The sequence below is a fragment of the Lutra lutra genome, chromosome 13 (assembly GCF_902655055.1).
Source record: "Lutra lutra chromosome 13, mLutLut1.2, whole genome shotgun sequence".
NCBI classification, from domain to species: domain Eukaryota; kingdom Metazoa; phylum Chordata; class Mammalia; order Carnivora; family Mustelidae; genus Lutra; species Lutra lutra.
Window position 1 is genome coordinate 45653771 of NC_062290.1, and position 24237 is coordinate 45678007.

At 45.9% G+C, this 24237-nt stretch overlaps 1 protein-coding gene across 2 annotated transcripts in view; it reads left to right on the forward strand.

Annotated features, from left to right (window-relative positions):
• Positions 1 to 19030: 19030 nt before the first annotated feature.
• Positions 19031 to 24237, forward strand: part of ACER2 (alkaline ceramidase 2) — a 32229-nt gene continuing 27022 nt past the window's right edge. The window contains exon 1 of one of the 2 annotated variants that reach the window (XM_047700084.1): positions 19031 to 19252. In XM_047700084.1, the coding sequence (XP_047556040.1) occupies positions 19129 to 19252 (124 nt within the window). In that variant the 5' untranslated portion in view covers positions 19031 to 19128. The remainder of the gene's footprint in view (positions 19253 to 24237) is intronic. The other variant, XM_047700083.1, reaches the window with a different exon arrangement.

The following is a 24237-nucleotide window of genomic DNA, read 5'->3' on the forward strand; positions in this document are numbered from 1 at the left end:
CAGCCAAAAGCTTTTAACTGATAAACGTCTAGTGCCTGTGTACTTCCTGATGCATAAATGGCTCACACCAACCTTTGCTCTGAAATTTGTCATTGTTCTAAAGAGACTTGGCTGTGTCTACTACATTCAACTGCAGTCTCTGATGTGCGACAGGCAATCTCTAGCATAAATGGCAACTTTTTGTTTCAATACTGCATCACAGTAATGTTAAGCATATGCTCAACAAATACCAGCCCCAAGTATGCAACATGGAACTTCATGATGGTGCTCTTTCAAGTACTTCGGTTGCATTAAGAAACAATGAATAGGAAACTGTCCAGGAAAGAACAGTCACAACTCAACTTTCAGCCTTGTGGCTGGTAAGTCCACTTGGCACTGATTTAAGACTGGTTTTGATGCTGAAATGCTCAAATAGAAAGGAATGTGAGTCTTAGAATTAAGAAAACATGGTCTGTTGCAGTAAACAAAGAATGAGGACTATCTCTCAGAAAATATGTAGCCGGGTTCCCCAGATATTTTTGAATGAGAAAAGTTAGTTTTTTTTTTTAATAAGAAAGGAAATAATAAAATAGAGATGCGTTTGTTAATTGGTTACCTAATTAAATTGACTACTTTTACCAAGTGGCAGTAGGGTAGAGGGAATAGCAATGACAACAGGATGTCCCTGGCTGTGGAGGCATGGACTGGCCTGTCTCCTGCCAGGTCCCTGGGTGGGCTGGCTGGCTCTCTGACCATGACTAGAGGGGCTGGAGAAAGGACAGCACCCTTTCAGGATCTCCAAGTCACAGACAGGAAGGTCTCCTGCCAGGTCCTTGTGCCAGCAGGACTGTTCACAGGCTGCTGCTGGAATGGGCTGGAGTCCAGTTCCAGGGCTGTTTCAAAATCTGCTGTTTGACCAAGTTTGACAGGATTACTTCCAGGAGCTCCTGGATCCAGCCAAGAGTGTCTTGGAGCCAGCTCATAGGCCACTCGGGGACTCCAGCCAGGACTGAGGTCCTCATGCCTGTTACCCCACGCACCGGTAGGTGTGACTCCTCTCAAGGCCTTTCGCATACGGTGCTGCTCACAGGAACCAAAGCCAGATGAGGTGTAGCCAAGTCATGGGGTGACAGAGCTGTTTCTGCATCTGTGGCCATGACCACAGTTGGTGAGCCAGGAGCCGGAGTGAGGGCCTGCCTTTCTTGAAACAGCTCTCCTTGATCTTGGCCTGCACTGGGGTTTCATAGTCTACCTGATCTCGAGGTTCCCACAAAGGCACTTTGTCCCTGTTGGATGCCAAATTATTATTGTTGGGGATACAGATATGAGCAAGGAGGTCTTTTTTTTTTTTCTTTAAGATTTTATTTATGTGAGAGAGAGACAGAGACAGAGAGCATGAGTGAGGGGAGGGGCAGAAGGAGGGGAACTCAATTCTAGGACCCCAGGATCATGACCTGAGCTGAATGTAGACACTTAACCAACTGAGCCACCCAGGCGCCCCCAAGCAAGGGATGTCTTATTTGGTCATCTTGCTGACATTAGTACTTTAAATATTCCTTTTATAAAGGTTTGACTTCTATGTAAATGTTGTAAATATTTTTTTAAAAAGTAAAAGGATTTTTTAAAAAATCACAAATTGAAAAAGAAACAAATTAATTCTCAATTGAAATATAGTCAGATAACAAATTTCAAGAAACTGGGGTGCCTGGGTGGCGCAGTGGGTTAAAGCCTCTGCCTTCGGCTCAGGTCATAATCCAGGGTCCTGGAATCAAGCCCAGCATCGGCTCTCTGCTCAGCAGGGAGCCTGCTTCCTCTTCTCTCTCTGCCTGCTTCTCTGCCTGCTTGTGATCCCGTCTGTCAATAAATAAATAAAATCTTTAAAAAAAAAATTTCAAGAACTTTTGAAGACCGTATTCTAACTATGTATTCCTGGTGGGGATATAATTCTAAGGACCAAAAGAAGTGCAAGAAGATCTTAAATTTTACTTAGTAAATTTGCTAATATCATTGTATTAGTCTCAATTCTGAAACTATTTTGTGTGTATTATAAGACACAGAACGAATAAATCCACTGGGTCTTAGGAACCAGGATTTCACTGTGGGATATCTAAATGTAGGGGGGAAAACGTAGAATCTTGTGGAGTCCGATCTGAATTAGAGGTATGCATGCATATAATATATGCACACACATAGATTGTGTATGTGTGTGTGAGAGAGAGAATGGGGGGAATAGGGAAGGAAAAGGAAGGGGAAGGAAGATATTTGGAAACAACTGGTAAAATTTAAATATGGATTATGTATTAGATTGTATTACTTAAATAACGTTAAGTTTTAGGTACGGTGGTGATATTGAGGCTATGTGGCAGAATAGCTTTATTCTTAGGAAGTGTCTGCTGAAATATTCAGAGGTGAAATACCATGGTGTTTGTAATTTACTTTCAAATGGTTTCAGGAAAAATGTATATACATACACATACTATATACTATTTTATTTATATAGCATATATACACAGGAGAGTATATATATGGGGGAAGTGGAAGCAAATATAAAAAATGTTAAATGAGTGTCGCCTGGGTGGCTCAGTCAGTTTAACATCTGACTCTTGATTTTGGCTTAGGTCGTGATCTCAGGGTCCTGAGATCAAATGGGGTGGGGGTGGGGATCTACTTGGATTCTCTTTCTCTGTCTCCCTCTGCCCCTCCCCCAGTCCATGCACACACGTGGGCACACATTTTTGCTCGCTCTCTCTCTCCCTAAAGTAAATAAATAAATCTTTTATAAAAATGTTTAATTTTCACTGTATCCTTTCCAATTTTCTTCGGTTTTGGCATTTTTCAATGGAAACAAAAATTAAATGAAGAGATTCAAGGGGTTAGAATGCACAGAACTTTACAATTAATAGAAGGGGGAGTGGAGGGACAGCTGAATCAGGAATGCCACCTAGATTTCTGGCTTGTCATGGGGGTGTCATCACTGAGATGGGAGCTTTGAAAGAAGGGCAGGCATACAGAGAGTGGTGAACTTCCGGGTGGACACACCAAGTGTGAAGTGTCTAGGGGGGTACACAGGTGGAAACAGCCAACAGGCTGTTGGACAGACAGGTTTGGAGGCTGAGTGACACAGCGAAGAAGGTGAGCTTTGAATTGGGGACCTGTGTGAATCTGCTAGAGCTGCCATAACAAAATAGGTGGTATTTAGGTGGTTAAACAGCAGAAATTTGTTTTCTTACAATTTTGGATCTAGAAGTCTCAGAACCAAGGTGTTGGTGGGATTGGTTTCTTCTGAGGCCTTACTCCCTGGCTTGTAGATGGCCTTCTCTCTGTGTCTTCAGTGCTCTGTCCTCCCTGTGTGTCTGTGTCCTAATCTCTTCTCCAGTTATATAAATTAGGTTCCATCTTAAAGACACCATTTTATTTATTTTTTTAAGATTTTATTTATTCATTTGCCAAAGAGAGAGAGAAAGAGAGAGAGAGAGAACATATGCATAAACAAGGTAGTGGGAGAAGAAGGCTCTCCACCAAGCCAGGAGCCCGATGTGGGACTCAATCTCACAAACCTAGGATTGTGGCCTGAGCTGAAGGCAGACACTTAACTGACTGAGCCACCCAGGCATCCTTTAAACATGTCATTTTAACTGAATTACCTCACTAAAGACCTTATCTCAAACTAGTCTCATTCTGATGTCCTGAGGTTAGGATTTCAACTTAAGAATGGGGGCTGGGGGCGGGGGAAAAAATTCAGCCCATACCAAGGCCTGAAGGTAGTCTCTGACCTGGAGAAACCTGACCAAACAGAATACTTTCTTATATTCAATAGCGTTAAGTTAAATAATCCCAAGAGCAATCAGTAGGGTAAAATTTCCCCTAACTACTGGTAAATGAGTTTTTTCAAGTGTGTTTGGGAAACGGGATACTTTCCAAAGGAGGCATAAATACAGAAAGGAAGAGAAGTAATAAGGGAGGAAGTGAGTTTGTACGTTTCAGTAAACTCTCTCATATTTGGCCCAAGTCGAGGAAGCAGGGAAAAAAAGATCATTTTGGACACAACAAATTAATTTCAAGGGCAATTCCTACTTGTAGGAAGAAACTAATTTTAAATATGCCCCACTGTGTTTGGGAAAGGAAGTAAAATCAAAGAAGTGAAGTTAGAAAAACTCCTTGGCATTATTTCTGTAACTATATCCAGGAGCAAGAATTACAATGGATTTCTCACCCCTTGGGTCAGGGACTAAGTGATGTTTTTGCAGATTTGTGGCAAATAAGCTCTGGCATGTATTTATGAAATATTTGGTGGTGGGCAGGAGGGAACAGGAATGACAGAAAAGGTACAGTAATAAACCTGGTTTATTGTTTGTTTGAATCAAATCAAGTCACTATATTAGGGCAATCTTTTTGTCCCATGTGTTTTCATTCCTTCATAGCTGTGTGACCTTGGACAACTGACTTGCTCTCTCTGTGTCTTAGTTTCCCCATCTGTAAAATGATGGTAATACCTTTCTTCTAGAAGTCTTGCCAGGGATAAATGAATTAACAAGTGAAAAAGTTAAGCAGTTTTCATTGCAGAGCAGATTCTCAGTGGAGGTTAGCAATCCCCTCCTCCCTACTAGGCGTTTATCATCAAGGTCAACAGCCGGTCCATCTAATTTTGTTCGTGTCCTGCCCACTGCCAGCAATGTTAAGTTGTGCTGGTATGGGGAGTCTTCCCCCACCACCCCAGCACCTGAACCCACGATGACCTTACTACAAGGAGGAAATGGAAGTTGAAAGGGGGGGGGTTGGGGGGTGCGAGGTGTAATGAATGGATTGATTCTGATGGTGCGGAGGACAGCCGTGGGGAGAATCTTCGATAACATCATTCAACAAATGGTGCTGGCCACCTACTTTATGTCAGAACCAGGCCAGGCACAGGAGGTACAGGGATGGGAAAGGATGGGCCTCCTTTTCAGGGAACTTTTTTCTTTTTTTTAAAAAGATTTTATTTATTTATTTGACAGACAGAGATCACAAGTAGTCAGAGAAGCAGGCAGAAAGAGAGGAGGAAGCAGGCTCCCTGCCAAGCAGACAGCCCGATGCGGGGTTCGATCCCAGGACCCTGAGATCATGACCTGAGCCAAAGGCAGAGCAGAGGCTTTAACCCACTAAGCCACCCAGGCACCCCTTCAGGGAACTTTTTATCTAACGGAAAAAGAAACATACAAGCAGGGGTGCCTGGGTGCCGCAGTTGATTGAGTGACTGCCTTCCGCTCTAGGCGTGATCCCAGGGTCCTGGGATCAAGCCCCCCGCATGGAGCCCCCGACATCAACAGGCTCCCCGCTCAGTGGGGCGTCTGCTTCTCCCTCTGTCCTTTACCCCACTTGTGTGCTCTCTCTTGCTCTCACTCTATCTTAAATAAGTAAATCTTTTTAAAAAGTCTTTTTAAAAAAAAATACACAAGCAGACAAAGTTGTAATGGATATTTAAAAGGTTCAGTAATATAGCAAAAGCCAGGATATAATCTAAGAGTCTGGATGGTTCCCATCAGCCTAAAAACATGCTGAACGTCGCCCAGCTCTAAAAAGTCTCATTCTGACCCATAACCTTCTCCAGCTGCCATTTCTTTGCAGAGTCCCATCCCCTTCCTTATTGGAAAGCTATAAATAATGGTGCTCAAGATTGTTTGTGTCCTCTTAAAATTCATGGTCTGCCCCCCCATGGTCTATTGTCCTCCTAAATTCGTATGTTGAAATCCTAACCCCCAGGGTGGTAATATTGAGAAGTGGGGCCCTTGAGAGGTGATTAGCGGTGAGCCCTTACGAATAAGATCGGGTTTTTTTTGTTTTTTTTTTGTTTTTTTGTTTTTGTTTTTAAGATTGTATTTATTTATTTGAGAGAGAGAGAGAGAAAATGAACTAGGGACCGGGCTGGCGAGGCAGAGGGAGAGGACCCCCCCTAGGATCACGACCTGGGTGGAAGGCAGATCCATAACCTACTGAACCACCCAGGCACCCAAGGATCAGTATTCCTATAAAAGAGTCCCCAGGAAAGCTCCCTTGCCCCTTTGGCCAGCAAGGACACAGCAAGAAGAATATGGGGATAGTCTGATGAGGTTCTGCATTTGCCCCTGCCTTGACCTTGGACCTCCTGGTCTCTAGAACTGTAGGAAAGAATTCCTTTGTTTCTAAGCCTCTCAGTCTATGGATTTTGCTATGGCAGTTCGAACAGACTAGACAGATAAATCGCTGTGCTCATTATTTCCACTCTCTCACCTCACAGTCCTTCTTTTGAAAAAATGCTTAAAATTTCAAAAATTGCAAAAAGGAATACACCTTTCTCACCCTGCCTTCCAGTTCCACCTCACACCATCGTTATTCAGTATTATTAGTTTGTTTATACAGAGGGTTTTTGTTTTTTTGTTTTTTTTTTTTTTTTTTTTTTTGGTACAAATGTATCCCATCTTCCTTTTTTTTTTTTTTTAAAGATTTTATTTATTTATTTGACAGAGAGATCACAAGTAGATGGAGAGGCAGGCAGAGAGAGAGAGAGAGAGAGAGAGAGAGAGGGAAGCAGGCTCCCTGCTGAGCAGAGAGCACGATTCGGGACCCGATCCCAGGACCCTGAGATCATGACCTGAGCGAAGGCAGCGGCTTAACCCACTGAGCCACCCAGGCGCCCCCCATCTTCCTTTTTAACATAAATGACAGCATACCTTATATGACTTGCTGCCCTTTTTGTTTTTCCCTTAACAGTACAGCACAGAGAACATTCTCTTTTGACACAGAAAGAGCTTCCTCGAGTTGCCTTTATGGGTCTCTTCCTAGTTGACATTTAAGTTGTTTCCAGTCAATCACTATTGCAAAGAAGCTGCATTACTCGGGGACCCTGCGGGGAAGTCATTTCCCTTGTCTGGAAGTTAAAGTGGTAAATGACTAGAAGTCGATGTGCCTGGTCTAAGTGTACAACATCTCTAATAGTGATAGATCGGGCTGCGCTGTTCTCCATAGGGTTGTCGCGGGTCACGCTCCCGCTAGCAATCAGGAGAGTGCCTGCTCCCGGGAAGGCTTGGCAAGTGTCCGAGCACCTTGCACCTTGCGGGCTGCGGGCAGGCCGCAGGCGGGCAGCGGGGGAAACATGACTCTAGGGGTCTCTCACGGCCCCTCTGCCTGGCTAGGAGCTAGAAGGGCGTGCCCTCTCCCAGCTGAGCTCCTAATCCTCCCCCCCCCCCCCCCCCCCCCCGCCCACCAAAGACGCATGAAGCGGAGGAGAGGGGGCGCCCCTGCCCAATCCCCTCCGACTTAAGTGTTCCAGGCTCCCTGGTCAGAACTTCCTCGGCTTCTTTTTCCCAATACTTCCCTCTTCCCTCCCCTGCTGCCTCCATTTCCCTCAGGGAGGGTACCCTGCTCCCCAACACACCCTAGTGGCAGGAGAGCGGGCAGATCAGGCGGCAGAAGTTTCTAAGAAATAATTTCACCCAGATGTCCAGGGACAGGCAGGGGTCTGAGGACCAGAGCTCCAGCACCAGCCGCCGTGCTTCCGATGTGGACGAGCAGAGAGCCAGCGGCCCCCAAGCCTGAGAACAAGAAGAAAGCAAACTTTTGCCACCCAGCGGAAGAACAACACCACGCTCTCTAGCAAAACCAGTGCGGAGAGGACTCAGAAGGAACGGGCTGAAGGAGAGCTTGATCCTACTTCTCAGGACAGAGCTCCACCTAAAGGAGAGAAATTTATGTATGGAGACCAACTATATTTGGCCCGCCAAGTTCTGTTATGAAAGTGGGGTGTTTTCTTTTCTTTTTCTTTTCTGGGTATCCCCCTTTCATCCTATTACCCATTAAAGGTGGCAAAGGTTACTATCCGCACCAGAGAAGCTATGGGTCAGCTGGAATCCTGCTTGGACTATTTCAAAGGTTGGGCGTCCCTCCGGATCCTCTGGTCGGAAGCACAGCCGCTCCGGGCTTGACCGGCAGAGCAAGACGCAACGGGATGGCCAGACAGGAGCAAGAGCCAGGCGGCAGAAGTCATAGTTCACAGGCGGTGTGAAGGCGCCCAAGGATTCTTCCGTCTGTGCCGCACATTTTGTACTTTTCCAGGACAGCCTTCTGTGTGTATGATGTACTAACTCTACCCACTCTTTGGGTTTATCCTTTGAAGACTGGAAGACTCCCCCAAGAGGTAAATGCTGTGGTTAAGAGAACTTTGTAGCTATAGATTAAATTAGGTTTACTATGCCTACTTGCAAGTCTTGTTTTCTTCCGGGTATCAATATGGTTATTATTTTTTTTAAAGATTTTATTTATTTATTTGACAGACAGAAGTCACAAGTACGCAGAGAGGCAGGCGGGGGGGGGGGGGAGGGGGGGGAAGCAGGCTCCCCGCTGAGCAGAGAGCCCAATGCAGGGCTCCATCCCAGGACCCTGAGATCATGACCTGAGCAAGGCAGAGGCTTAACCCACTGAGCCACCAGGCGCCCCAATAACTGTTATTTTAATGTAGTTGTAATTTATAAAATTATAATTATAACAGTTATAATTTATAGCTCTGTTACTATGAATTAATCATCTTTATATATTCTTCTATTCCATCTTTTATCATTTTTTCCTATTGGATTATTAGTGTTTCTGTAAGAAAATTAGCATAAAAGTTGCATAAAAGTTCCACATGCTTTCCCAGGGGTAGCCTTTCCTTTTTTTTCTCCCTCCTTTCCCTTTTCTTAAAACAGCTTTATTGAAAATATTCACATACTGCACACTTCATCCATTTAAGGTATGCAATTCAATATTTTAAAAAACAACATATCCCAGAGTTGTGCAGCTATCACCACAATCTAATTGTGAAGTATTTTTCTCACCCCTAAAGGAAACCCCATACCACATGGTCATTTCCCATCTCTATTTTTCCAAACTACCCCACCGCCCCAGCCCTAGGCAACCACTCATCGATTTCTGTCACTATACCTTGGCCAATTCTGACATTTTGTGTAGCTGGGGTCATGCAATACGTAGCTTTGGTAGCTTTCTTCTTTCACTTTGCGTCCCTTCTTTCTCAAACCTGCTCCAGTCTGGATTTTGTGTTCACTTACACTATCGTGTAAAAGGTGGTAAACTAGGGGCGCCTGGGTGGTTCAGTCCCTTAAGTGTCTGACTTTGGCACGGGTCTCTCAGCAGGAACCCTGCTTCTCCCTTCCCCTTATACCCCTCCCCCTGCTCTACCCCCCCCCCTTGTTCCTGCTCTCACTCTCAAGTAAATTTTTGAAAATGAAATAAAATAAATGGTGGTTGACTAGAGCTATCTTACGTGTGTCTGCTTGTCCTCCTACTTCTCTAGCTGTGCCTTCTTGCTGCCTGGCTAGTTCCTCCTCCTTTACCCTCTGAACTCAGTCCTTGCTCCTCTTCTTTCTTCTCTCTCCACCCCGTCTCAGCTGCTCATCTGGGGAGACCACTAGCTTGCTCTAAAAAATCTGTTCCCCTAGAATTCCGGTTCCAGGAATATGGAGGGGACCTACATTCCGTATTCCTCCTGCTAAATACAACTTAAAACTGTGGACGTTGTATACAAAACAAGCATTTGAAAGGTGGAAAGAAGAAGGCAGGCTGGCTAGAGACCTCAGGACCCAAGGAATGATATGGTCGGGAGTTCTCTGCGCTTTCTTCTTGCTCACACCTCCCAGACTTGGAACTGGAGAAATCAGCCACTCAAAATGCCAATAGGTATAGACCAAAAATTCCACGACAAGAGCTTGTTTTCTTTCCTCAGAGAACAAGACAGGGACAGTCTAGCAGACCAGAAACATTTAGAGGAAACATTCTACTCCAGTGAAACACCACAGGAAAAACAAACAAACTATGGCTCAAACCCAACCACACAAGCAAAGGCTGAGTGGAAACCTAGACTTCCACCCTTATGAGACTCTTCAGAGGTTTTCCAACAATCCTACCAGGTGACTGTCAGAGAGAGCTTAGTAGGGAGTTGAACTTCCTGCCCCGATGGCTGGTCAAGAGCTTCCCCGACCCCCTGTGAAGTCGGTGGAGACTATATGCAGAACTTGAACTTCCACCCTTACCATTGGTAGAGAAGAGTCTCCTCTCCTCTACCAATGGTGTCAGTTGGACAATCTGGCTATCTATCTCCACCTGGTAGAACCTCCCCTTCCCCTTCAGAGGAAGCCAGCAGAAGACAGAAGGTTTAGATAAGATTTGTAATTTATATTATGCATAGCTTTACAGAATACAAAAATACTGAGGCTTTGATTAAAAAAATCACTCATCATACCAAGAATGAGGAAGATCTCAAAGTGAGAAAAAAAAAGTTGTTAAAGCAGAGATGATGGAGAGATTAACATTACCAATGATTTTTTAAAAGATTTTATTTTATTTATTTTATGTGATCTCTATACCCAATGTGGGGCCCAAACTTACAACTCTGAGATCAAGAGTGATGTGCTGCTCCACCAACTGAGCCAGCCAGACCCCTCTCTATCTGAGAATCATTTCAAAACAGCCATGATACAAATACTTAAGTGAGCAAGTAAGGCTATGTTTGAAATAAATGAAAACATAGAAGGACTTAGCAAGAAAACTAAAAATCTCAGCAAAGTAATGCAAGCTATAAAGAACTTCTTAGAACTGAAAAATACAATAACCAAAATAAAAAGCTCACAGGATGGGCTGGCTGGGAGAATGGAGGGGATAAATGAACCAATGAACTAGAAGATAGAACGGTAGAAATTACCTAATGTGAACAACAGATGAAATAGATTTTTAAGAATGAACAGAGTCTAAGGGAACTGAGAACTACCAAAAACCAAACTAAAACAAGCCAGAACAAAGACCCCAAAAAACAACAACCCCCCCAAACCCTAAATCTAATATTCACGTCGCTGGAGTCCTGGAAGGAGAAGAGAGAGAAACAAGACCGAAGAAGTACTTAAATAATGGCTGGAAAGTTCCCAAATGTGGTAAGAAACATAAACCTACAGATTCCCGAAGCTGAGCAAACTCCAAATGGACTGAACCCCAAGAAATTCACATCAAGACGTCTACAACATAATTAAGGTTTCAGAGGACCCGGAGGCATGGCACTAACCAGTCCCTGACCTTTCCAGCTTCCTGGTTCCAGAGAGTCTGTGGCCACGGTACCACCTGGCCCATGCCCAGGCTTCTGAGAGCTTGTTTACCAACGGCTCCTGGAGTAAAGGGCTTCTCACACACAGGCCTGAGAGGATTCCCTCTTGGCCGTTTGCCATTTGCTTTCTCAGGAGAGGGTAACTCCCTGCCATCATGTGCCCTCTGGAATGAAGGGGACAGGTAACAACCACAGGTTCAGCCAGAAATGCTGCTTTAATGATAGCCATTGCTAAGTTTGAGTCCTTCGCCCTCCCTCACCACCACCTTTCTGGTGCTCTCGGCTACATGGGCCCTTGTGGGGACCCCCCTATTTAGTGAAATTCATTACTTCTTTAGCTTTTAAACTTATTACGGAAAATTTTAAAGACATACAAAGTAGAGAGACTGTTGTGACTACCACGAAGTTTCAACAGTTATCCCCTTAAAGTCAACGTTTCTCCATTTGTACCCTCAAACCAACTTCCTCCCCTATTCTTTTTTTTTTTTTTTAAAGATTTTACTTACCTGATAAAGAAAGGGAGAGAGAGAGCACAAGCAGGGGGAACTGAAGGCAGACCCTTAATCCACTGAGCCACCCAGGTGGCCCCATTCTTTCTTTTTTTACAAAATTTATTTAAATAATCTCTACACCCAACGTGGGGCTCGAACCCACAACCCCAAGATCAAGAGTTGCATGGTCTCCCAACTGAGTCAGCCGGGTGCCCCTTTCCCGCATTATTTTAAAGCAAGTCTGAGAGACTATATTTGGTCTGTAAATATTTCAGTATGTATCTCTAAACAATGCCTCCTTTTTTATTTTTGGTTATAGTCAGGCTTATGTTTATTTTTTTTTTAAAGATTTTAATTATTTATTTGAGAGAGAGAGAGCACAAATACAGCAGGAGTGGGAGAAGTAGGTTCCCCTCTGAGCAAAGAGCTGGACGTGGGGCTTGATTCCAGGTCTCTGGGATCCTGACCTGAGCCAAAGGCAGATGCTCAACCTACTGAGCCAGCCAGGCGTCCCTATGGTCAGGTTTATTAAGGTATCATTTACATGTGGTAAAATGTACCTTTGTATAGTTCTGAGGTTTTATGAATTCAGTTATATAAACATTACAAACAGAATAATCTGCCACCTCCCCAAATTCTCCCATACCCCTTGTGGTGAACTCCCTCTACTACCCCAGTAACCACAGATCTGTTTTCTATTCCTTAGTTTTGCCTTTTCTAGAAGGTCATAAAGATGGAATCATAAGGTAGTAGCCTTCTAGGGCGCCTGTTCCACATCTTCTATAGGAAATCCTTACGTTTCTTCCCCGGCTTTTGCTTAAGATGTTGGGTGGTCATGAAGAGTGTCCTTTAATCAAAATCTTACTGATTGCGCCTGCTTGCTGTCCTGTCCTCTGTTCTCCACAGCCTCGCTGCCGAAAGGTTGAGGAGCAGGCATCTGCATCACTCAGGAGTTCGTGAGAAATGCAGGATCTTGGACTCTGCTCCAGACCTACGAAATCAGAACCCTCATGTTTAACCTTTTTACAAGATCCCCAGGTGACTCAGCTCCTGGGAACTGGTAGTGAGAGCCAGAATTTTGGTTTATGTTCCATTTTTCCCCCCTTCAGGGAGGCAACATCATTTATTATTTCTTAACCGGGCACACCTGCTCCTCTCTCTCGCCCGGACCGGTCGCTCAAGTCTGCGGGACTGTCATCTTCCTGTCACTCAGGCCTCCATAACTGTGGCCACCCCCAAGGCTCAGCGTCATGCCTGCCACCCAGCACCCCTTTCCTTAGTCCTGCCCTGTCCCGTGAGCGCATTTACCCGAAGGGCTCTCAGGGCTCTCTTTGCTCATCGTGTTCGCTCATCTTTTTGTCTAATCCTGCACTGCCCTTGGTCTTTCAACTTGACTTTTCAGTTGCTGAGAGAAGAGACCTTCCGCGGAGGTTCAGCCTGCGTGCGCCTTTAACTCAACAAGTCAAGCCTCAATCATAATTTTTCCTCCGAGCCTCCCTTTTGGATTTGTAACCTGGCCATCTTCTGAGCGTTCAGGCTAGACTATTTGAAGTGGTCTTCTGTTTCCCCCCTCTTTCATGTCCTATCTCTAATTAAACTATTAATTCCCCGTATTGTCAGCCTTCATTAGGTTATGCCGGAGTGAAAAACAGTCCCCCAAAATCTCAGCGACCAGACTGACATTCTAAGCTGGGGTGACACGGTTCTGCTCTGCTCCACGTGTCTTCTTCGTTCCAGGACCCAAGGTTGAAGAAGCAACCCAGATCAGGCATATGGCACAGGCCACCAAGGAAAGGCAGAACTAGGGATGGATTTCAAAGCCTCTGGCAACCAGGGAACACAGCCATTCCACCCGCATTCTTGTCACAGCCAATGACAAGGTCAAGTCCCAAGTCCCATGACAGTGGGTTAGGAAAGTATGTTCAAGTATCCGGAATCAATAGCACAATCTATCACAACTCCTTTTTTTTTTTTTTTAAGATTTTATTTATTTATTTGACAGAGAGAGATCACAAGTAGGCAGAGAGGCAGGCAGAGAGAGAGAGAGGAGGAAGCAGGCTCCCTGCTGAGCAGAGAGCCCGATGCGGGACTTGATCCCAGGACCCTGAGATCGTGACCTGAGCCGAAGGCAGAGGCTCAACCCACTGAGCCACACAGGCGCCCCACAGCTCCTTTTTTTTTTATATCTGGATTGCATCCCTTCTTTCAATTCCCTTTCCCCTTGCCTTAAACTTCCCTTCTCCTAGTGTAAATACCACCTGCTCCGGGAAAGCCTTCCCTGACACCATCAGCCAAGGTCAGAGCCACTGCTGTCCGCTCTCGTGGTACCTGCACTTCTTTGCAGCACATTTTAATGATTTATGCAATATTCAGTGTCTCACTTTCCAGACTTCAAGCTCCATGAGGGCAGAGGCAGCATCTGTTTCGCTCTCCACTTTAGCCTTGGCCCCTAGAAAAGTGTTAAAGCACATAACAAGAACTCCATAATTACGTGTAAATGAATGAAAGCATGCTTTAGCCGGGGTCAGCTGGATTGTGGAAAGACCTCACCAGCTGTTTCTGGTATCTGTGTACTCCTCAGATCACCTATTAGTCTTGTAGCTTGACTTCCCTGTCTGTCGCTTTTCCAGCTGAAACACAGTATTTGAAGTTTCCCGAATTATTACGCTTCCTCAGACTTTCATCCTTTTGCACATGCTGTTCCTTCCCTAGAATTCCCTTTCTGCACTGCTGTTCCTGGTAAAATCCTCTTCATCTTGTACACCTCCGTTCTGAGGCGGTCTCCTCTGCTGGGCCTACATTGGCTCTCAGTGCAGACTCCAGCCCCCCCACCCCTTACTTCCCCATTTAATCCGCACATCTCCATTTTAGCAGTTATCTTGTGGTACTCTGATGGTTTGTGGGCCTCTACTAGACTCAGCTGCAGGAGGCCAAGAAGAATATTTAATATGGGGCTTTGCACAAAGCAGGTGCTCAAAATTGCTCAAAAGGTGCTCAAAAAGGGGACCCTTGTCCCCTTGCAAGCTAATTCTCACAGACTAACACCTTCTCTGTTGAGAAGCGCCGTCAAAACCCACGTTAACAAATTCCATGCACTGTGGGCATAGGCCAAAGCCTCAGCCTTCCAATCAGAATTGACTGACTTGTGCTATATATATACCCAGTCCTAACAAATTGTTTGTGGCTTTCCAGTATAGATTAGAGAAAGGAGAGGGGCCCAGGGCCAAAGGCAGGAAGTAGCCTCTGACCGTCTGTCCGTGAACTACAGCAAATATGGCCACGTTCCTGACATGGCCACAGTAGTGTGTGGTCCTGGGGAGTCCCTGTTTTCTGCACAATTCTGAGCCTGGAGACTCTGTCTTAGATTAAAACAAAAACAAAAAACAAAAAAAAACCCTTGCTTTATTTCCTCGTTTCCCTCCTGACTGAAGAGGGCAAGCAGACTCTACCCCCTGGTTTCCTCATGCTTAACCAGGGGAAAGAGAGGACGGTCTCTCTTGGGCTTTGGTCTTCTCCTTCCTTTCACTGGTGGTGGCAATCTTGGCTTGGATTTGACTGATTTTTTTCAGGCAACCAAAGCTTACTGTCCACAGTGGAGTTTTGCCCTGGCACACATTGGCTCAAATAGTGGTTCTGCACTTTGAGTGTGGGTTGGAATCTCCTGGAGGGTTTGTTAAGCCTCAGATTGCTGGAATCCACTTCCAGAGTTTGTGAGTCAATAGGTCTGGGGTATGGACCTAAAAATTTGCATTTCTAAGAAGTTTCTAGATGATGCTGAGGCTCTTGGGCTGGGGATGGCCATTTGAGAGACACGGGCCTGAACAACGAGCCTCAAGCAAGACCATGATGAGAAACTCTGGCCAGACAGGAAAACGCAGAAAATTTCACCCTTGATCATGCACTTTGTGCTTCATTGGCACAGGTGCCTGCAATTTTTTCCAAGGAAGACTTTGTGACTTGATATTTTCCACTTGTAGAACGAGTTGAACTGGATATTTATTATCAGATATTAGACCAAATAAACATAGTTAAAAACTCTGTTAAAAGAGAAGATGCTGGCATCCTGACTTCCCTCCTCAAGGATCTGTATCACGGACTCATATTTAGATCCAAAGCCACACAAGAAAGTCATTGTCAGAAATCAGGAGTGCCCTGTTGTCTGCGGTCACATCCCCCAACGCGCTCTCCCCAAGCTCTCTGCTTACACATGATTTCAGAGTTTTGTATTCAACTATTAAAGGTAGTTGTGAAGGCCTATTGTTAATATAAATCAATTTCAAAATTAATGACCCAATGATAGGCCCTAATGTTAAATTACTAGATGACATTCATTGAAAAAGTGGCAACAATGGGGAGAGTCGATGACAACATCTAAAAACTTTAACACACTCCCAAGAAGAGCAACACTGGTGTCTTTGGAGAAACGTCCCTTGTGTCCCTGATGTTGTTCTCCAGTAGCCTCAGGCTTAGCACTGTCTCTCTGTGCACTTGTAATTAGAATCCAGGTGGTTGGTTTTGATCTTAAACTAGGATGGTCATTGACAGTAAGAATTCCTAAGTAGGAGGAAAACTCATCAGTCTCTAGCAGGACCTGCAGAAGAAAGATTTATATCCAGTGAATTCTACATTTGAGTGGTGCTAAAAAGTCACAGTGTTTTGCATTGTAACATCCTGAAATCCAGATACATCTTACGGTGAATGGCATCTTATAATCACGGTTGGCCAAGTGGGGGTCAAGACGTGTTGTCATTGCCTGAACACGCACAAACTCTGTGGTTAATCCTGGTGGGATGACTTGGCAGCTGTAATCTCCATGTTTCTGTCAACAGATCACCTAAGGATTGTCTGGAAAGGAAACATGATGCCTAGTGTCTGAACACTTTTCCTTGCAACCTCCAGGTAAGATCAAGAATGTGCTAGCATCACAATATGTACCCTAGGTTTGGAAGCATTCAGGAGTGAAGTGTAGTTAAGAAATGCTGCATCACCAGTGCCTGGTAATTAACAATATGAGGACAGCAATGACTCAGTTGAAAAATGACTAAGTAAAAGAATAGAGATTCTGAGTGTGAAGAAATTAGAAGTCTTTAATAAGTTTGTTGTGTTCCCTTTTTATGTACACACAAGAGCGATAGAAATATGTCTAAGTCTAAAAGCTCTCATTCAATAAATATTTAAAAGTTCAAAAAGATTAAAAACCTTATGAAGAGTTTAACTGGGTATATCTTTTTTTCTAATAGCAGTTCTCAACCTTTTTGATCTGAGGACTCCTTTTATACTGAAGATTGAGGATCCTAAAATTCTTTCATGTAGTAATATCAATCAGTATTTATCATATTCAAAAAAATTTTTGAAAGAGAGAGAGTGCACATGTTCTTGGGGGGGGGAGGGGCAGAGGGTGAGGGAGAGAAATCTTAAGCAGGTTCCATATCCTGCACTGAGCCCCACGTAGGGCTTGATCTCACCACCCTGAGTCATGACCTGAGCCCAAACCAGGGGTTGGATGCTTAATGGACTGAGCCACCCAGGCACCTCTCATATTGAACATTTATTTTTTTTATTTTAATTTTTTAAAAGATTTTATTTATTTGGGACAAAGTGAGAGAGAGAGAGAGAGAGGTGGGGAGGGGCAGAAGGAGAATCAGAGCTCCCAATGAGCAGGGAGCCCGATATGGGGCTTGATCTCAGGACTCTGAGATCATGATCTGAGCTGAAGGCAGATGCTTAACCAATTGAGGCAACTGGGCGTCATATTCAACATTTAAAGAGACTTTTAATACCAAAAAATACGCAAGCACAGATTCCATAAGCCGCCAGAGATAATGACACCATTCAGCCTCTGAAAAGCTCCGATGTGCACTGGGGAGAGAATGAGATCCAGAGAGGCGGATTTGTGTTGGCATGTCCACAGGAAGAGAGTTTCTACCTTGTGGATATTATTTATTTGAGAGAGATAACATAGGCAGAGGGAGAGGGAGAAGCAGACTCATTGCTGAGGAGGGAGCCCGATGCAAGGCTTGATCCCAGAACCCTGAGATCATGACCTGAGCCAAAGGCAGAGGCTTAACCTACTGAGCCACCCAGGCAACAGATTTCCACTTAAGTGCTGGAAGGAGTACAATGTGGAAAATTGGTGTTGGACCACTGGGAGTGCTGTGAGGCATGGGGAAATGAGCTGATTAAATGCCCTCTGTGGCCGTGAGGAATATTCCCCCCAACCCCCAGCTCACACCTGGTGTCCTGCAGGCCTGAGTCATTCCAACCTAAGGAGAAGGTACCCGTGAACCTGCGTTCCAGCATGGTGGAACCGGCTGTCTAGGAGAACAGAGTTGGGACCGAGGAATGAAGGAGTGTGATTTGCCCCCTGGGGAAGAAAGCTGGATTTTTCTGGAGACCAACAGAGGAGTTGGGGCTTATAGTTTCTGGAGATCTGGGGAGGCCTACAAATGCCTGTGTGGGTATTTGCTGATGGACACTGGAGGCCAGCCAGGGTTTGCCTGGACTGTCTGGCGGGGAGAGGGCAGTCCCTGGGGAGTTCAGATGCGGCTTTAGAGACTACAGCAGCAATGTAGTTACCAGCCAGTCTGAGATCATCCTGCATGAGTTTGATTTCTAGCTCTGCCTTACTGGCTGGAATGTCATTGTCACTAGAGCCCACTTCGCAGGATCCCCCTGAGAACGTTAAGTAAGGGACACATGGAAGTTCCTCAAACAGTGCCTGGTGTATCATCAATGCTATACATATGTCATCATCTCTTGCACTTTGGATGTCCTGGAGAGGTCATACCTGCCACACCGTGTCCTCCGAGAGTTGCCATGGCTAAAGTTTCACCCTGTGTTTAATTGAAGACCAGATTAAAGCCCTAAGGCTGGAGTCCGGGGGACCAAGAGCATCCTGGAAATTGCAGAAGTGCTCTACTGAACAGTGGGTGGGAGAGGCTACGGTGGGGAAGGTCATCGAGCCGGCCACTCCACCCTGTAAGGTCTTCCTGCTCTAGCCCATGGCACTGGGTCCTGCTCAGCAAACCCTCACTGACTTCAGAGGGACTGAGGGCTTTTCTTTCTTGAGTGTGAGCACCGGCGTCCCACGCAGGGCATGGCCAGATCAGTGCCAAACTCCTTGAGAGTCCACCGGGGCCTGGATCCTTCAGTGGGTGGCGGGGAGTGGTGGCGCCTGTGTGTCTGAGCCGGGGAGGTGGGCGTGGGCAGGCATGGGCAGGCACCGGGCCGACCGTCAGGGCTCCTGCCACCTGCCGTAGCACGGGTATCTGAACTTGCCCGGACCTCTGTCCGCGCTTCCGGACTGCCCCTCCTCCCACACGCATCCCACCCCCAGGGTGGGCGTGGCCTGCTCGTACCCTAGCCTTCCCCTCCAGGGGGCGGAGCTGGGGGAGGGGTCCACGAGTGAGTCACGTCCGACAGGCGGAGCTGAGCACTTGGGGGCCGGCTGGGGAGGCGCCACATCCGGCGGCTGACTCGTTGTCTATAAAACCGAGGCCGCAGTAGTCGGCTTCCAGCAACAGCACTGGGCTCTTTTCGGCTACGGGAGCAGCTGCTCCAATGCCCCACAGCGGCCATGAGCATCCCGCACTGGTGGGACCAGCTGCGGGCCGGCAGCTCGGAGGTGGATTGGTGCGAGGACAACTACACCATCGTGCCTGCCATCGCCGAGTTCTACAACACGGTGCGGGAGCGGGAGCGGGAGCGGGGATGGCAGGCGGACTGGAGGGAGGGGACCATCCCTAATCGTGGCTGCGCCGGGAACCTGGACATGGGTCCCTGCGTGTATTTGGGGTATGCTCTCTTCAGGGCCAGGGTCGATCCGTGCGACCCCTTCTCTGCGCTCATTCCAGCTCTCCATCTGTCTGTCCTCTTCTGTCCCTATCCCGACATCTGGGCTTATTCACCCCTTGTCATTTCCTTCTGATGGCTCTATTGTCTTGTTTGACCGGCACCTGTCCCGAAGCCAGTGGTCCGCTCCAGCCACTCACCTAGGTGGGTGACTCAGGGACTGGTGAACCCGCCGGGACAATTCCCTTCCTCCGCTAGGATCTCTGTGGCGTGACGCACTTGGGTCGCATTGTGCGGTTTCTCCCTGAATACCTGCTCTAGGAGTGGGTGGGGGGAGGGGAGTTCCCGGGCAGGTTTCAGGGGCAGGGCCCACTGCCACCGCGCCGATTGGCCCTCCCCCGCTAACACACCAATAATGGGTCGAATTACTTTGGGCCAGAATCACGTTGTTACTAGTTCCCATGTCTTTACCTTTAGTTTCCAGGCTCACTCCAGCCCCCAAGTCAGCTCCCCCAGGTCTGTGCCCTCTCCAGCGATTAAGCCTGGGGAGTGAGAGGGAAGTTTGGGAGTGACTGTGTGCGTGTTTCGTGGGCTTGCCTTGGTCCCACTACGGGCAGGCTGAAACTTCCCCACCGCAGTAGTGGGTGTTGCTGTTAGTATGTATGGGAGGGAAAGCTTGATGCTGGAAGGAAATGCCTTTTCTTTTCCCTGTGCGGTGATTCAGGATTCTCAGACCAAATGGAAGACTCTGCATGGTCATTTCTGCGGCTGCCCAAACACACACAAAAAACCAGGAGCTGCTGGTTTACAAGTCCCTGTGAATTTGAGGTTGTTTGTTAGGGTTTTCTCCTTGGATTTGCTGGAGAGAATGTACTTGGCATGAGTCAGTCTGGAAGGATCTCTGATGAGCTGGTCAGAGCCCTTTCATTCATTGATGATGAAACTGAACTCTAGAGAAGGGAGCAGTCATCCTCATGTTTCTGGCACAGTCCAGAAGTCTGCACTCTCCCTCCTTCCTCTCTCACAAACACTCCTGTTTCTTAACTATGACCAGTTTAGTTCTTCAAGAAAATCTACCCTCTCCTGTCCATCGATCCTGTGAAAGACTAGTGGAGGTGGCCACAGGTCACCTGTTGAACCCCTTCCTTCAGAGCGTACCCTCAGGGGTAGACAGGGGCACACAGTACTGGAGCTGGCTGGGTACTCTGAGTACCCGGTGCTCTTCAGTGTCTGTGGGTGATTAGCCTGGCTAGTCCTCCTGACAGGCCTTGTTCTTTGCAATACTCCTAAACCACAAAATTTGCTTTAGCCCATTAGAGAGCTTTAAATCTCAGAGAAGTGTTTGGTCTCCTGACTTTGTTGAGTCTGGGTCCAAAAGAGCTTAGCAAAAACTGTTTCCTTCTCTCAGTTTCCTTGCCCTACTTATCTTCTGAAGCTTATCACAGGACAAACGCGTGCTTCTCTCTTGTATTGAGGAAGACTGAACTATTACTTGGCGATAAATAGCTTATTAAATCCTCATTGGAAGGCAGCAGGTCTAATTATCCATTTTAGAATAATCATTACTAATTTTGAGGAAAAGTTTCGGGAACCGAAGATAAAAATCAGGGGATGACTGGGAGAAGGATCTAGAACCTTCTTAATGGGTCTTGGGGGTAGCACATCACTACTACAACTTACGTCACTACTGGCTACCATTAATTGTTTGCTGGGTGTTGAAGCTTTGCTGTGTAGTGCACAATCACCCCAGGTGGTGGGCACTCGTCATTAGGTCCACTTGATAAAAGGAAGAAACCAGGGTCTAGAGAGATGACGCAATTTGCCAAGGTCAAGAAAATGGCAGAATTAGAGTTAGACCTTAGTTCATTTGACTCTTCAAAGATACTTCTCCTGAGGATGCAAATGTCACGTAGCTCCTTTTGACTTCTTTATTTTGCACAGCACAGCTGTTTATAATTCAGTCATTTTTTAACTGAAAACTCCTGCATTGGGACCATTGGATCTACAGGATAGAACTCATGATGTTGGGTATGAAAAAGTTTGTGTAGTTATTAGTTCCAGTTGTTTAAAATGTTCACCTTAAAAATAAAATTTACTTTACCAGCAAACATGGGTTTATTTTGGAGGAAGAGAAAATTGCCATTCAGGACAAGCAAGCTATAGCAAAAGCATAGGCAAGACCAATAAACAAAGGAGCTGAATGTTATCTTATGGAGAAGGAGGAAGTCGGGAGGGGTTGTTTTGAGCTGGAGAAAAGCAGAGTTCAGGGTGATTGTTTCTCATTGGCTGAGGGGCAGGGGTAGTGGATTTCTCTTGGGAGATACAATGTATATCTTTCCCTGTTGGGACCTGCAATAAGTTCCTTGGGGAATCTTGGGTCACCGGTCTGTCATTCACATTGAGTGGTGTGGGCTTCTCCTTCCAGCCTCCCCAGGGAGCATCCCCAGGCAACTTCAGTGAGGTTTGCACTTACTAATTTTCACAAATAGTAGCACGATCAGGGTAAAAAAAAAAATCAGAGTATGCAAGTTATAAAGTGAAAAATCTGCTTTTTTGTATTATCTTTTCAGACCTTTTCTCAGGCATTGTACAAAACACACGCATTTGTGTGAGTATATAAAATACATATGTTAAATGTGTACACCCAGTATCTAAGTTTTCATTCAACCCGGTTGAGATCATACTACACAGACTCCTTTCGATGTCTTACTTAATAGATCTTAGAGATGGTCCTAGATTTGGCTCAAAGTTACCTTCCTCTTTACAGTGTCTAATCAGTGTTCCATTGAATGGACTGACCGTGATTTATTTAACCACTCAATCTCTTATTGATGGACATGTAGGGCGGTTTCTGTTTTATGCTTTCGATTTGGTTTTGGAGCAGTGATGCAATGAATATCTTTATATCGCTTCTGGATGGACTTATACAAGTACGAATCCTCTGGAGGGAATTCTGGAGGGAATTGCTAGATCAAGGAGAGAGTTTACTCAGAGACTGATAATCATTGTTAAATGGCCCACCAGAGAGAGTACCCTGATTTATAGTATACTCGCACTGACAGGGTTTGGGTGGACAAAGCCTTTTGCTTTGGGGCCCTGCAAATCTCTGTTGCCTCAAGACTTGTCATCATCCTTTGCTTCAGCCAATCCTACATTTCCCTTCCAAGAACGTGTCATGTTCTTCCATAGCCATTTGCTTCTGCACATTTTGTACTGTTTCTTCCATCTACAAGTTTTATGGACGTGGGTTCCTTTTTATGTTTTAAGTTTCCAGGCTCTAGTCATACCAAAGAGAAGGACTCTAGAATGCACTGCTTTAGAGAAAAGTAGGGTCTGCTTTTTAACCACAGGGCTTTGCTTTTGGGGACTGTCTTGCTGGGCAGTGACTCAGGGGCTCAGGAGGAAATCCACTGTTGCTGAAAAAAGTCTCGAAGCAAATTATCTGCATAAAACCAGTCCATCATCTGTTGCCTTTCCCAATGAGCTCTGCTACCCATCAAGATAAGGAAGGTAGTTCTCCTGATATGCTAAGGCCCATGTCCCCATAGGGCAGAATGACCTATATATTCTATCTCTGTTCATGGCTAGATCTGTCTGTTTACTGGGCAGCTGCTGTGTGTGTGTCACAGAGATCACACCTGCAAACAATCTTTTGGGTGGTTATGGCCAAACCCAGAGAGGTACACAGGTTGGCAAAGGTATTATTGGTATTCCACATGGGGTTCGGGTACTGTGGAGGAATTTTGCAAGAAGTCTTCTGAGTGGGGTGGCCAACATGTCCTCGTTTGTCCAGGCCTTGCCCGTGCCCTGGGGGACCTTCCTCAGTCCCAGGCAGGCCAGGACAGCTGGTCATCCCAGAGGCATGAGGGCAGCGATGGAATGGAGGATTAGACATCTGCATGCATTTAAGAGGCCCAGACCTTCTACTCAGTTGGGGAATACCCCTTAACTGTTTCTGAACCTTCTGTTCAGAAAATCTCACAGCCTGTTGCTTTGTCAGCATTTACTGTGCGCCTGGGAAAGCGCACACTCCCATGCGTTGGGAGGAGATTGCTGCCTGTTCTTGAGATTATTTTGGGGCGATGTTACGGAGGAATTCGTGGAATGAGGAACTTTCTAAGGAAATAATTAATACATTTTAAAATTGCGGTTTCCTTTTAATTAAAACACTCTGCTCTGCTGACATTAAGCTAATTAGTTCTCCAAAGCAACAACAGGCTTTAAAAAATACCCCTTGGCTGAACTATTCAACTTCAGTAACCCACACAATTGTGAGGGGAAGTTTCATTTCTCAGACGAAATGGAGCCGCTGAATGTGTGTTTTAACCAGGACTTGTTTGCTTTTCTGTATTTCTTTCGGAGTTCCTTCCTCTTTTTGTCTCGGGGAGAGAGTGTCCCTCTGATTTGGTCTTTCCCTTTTCATAGACGGAGGGCTTTAAAAGGCATGGTGGAGGTGGGCCATCATTGGGAGAAGGGCTATGAAGAGGCAATAAGGTGATTTCTGTGTCATTGGGGAGATGTCCAAATGGTGCTTCTAAGTTGAACTCCTTAATACGTGCATTTAAAAAAATGTTTGAGGTCCCATGACTTTCCTGCAGGTGTAATGAATGACTTCATATCTTTGTGAAAAGTGTGTAAATACATTTAAACGAGTTTAACACAGAAGCCAGCATTGCCCCGTATGTTACCCAGAATTTACATACAAACTTGAAAAGGCAAAAACAAGTGAAGAACACGCGTTGACAAAGCCGGCGCAGGGGGACCGCTTAGCGGATGCTGTACTTGGCTGGAGCAAGGGAGATTGCAAGGGTTTGAGGCAATGAAGATGAGGTAAAAAGCAAAATGTGTCCTGCCCCCACCCCCACCGCTGACATTGTA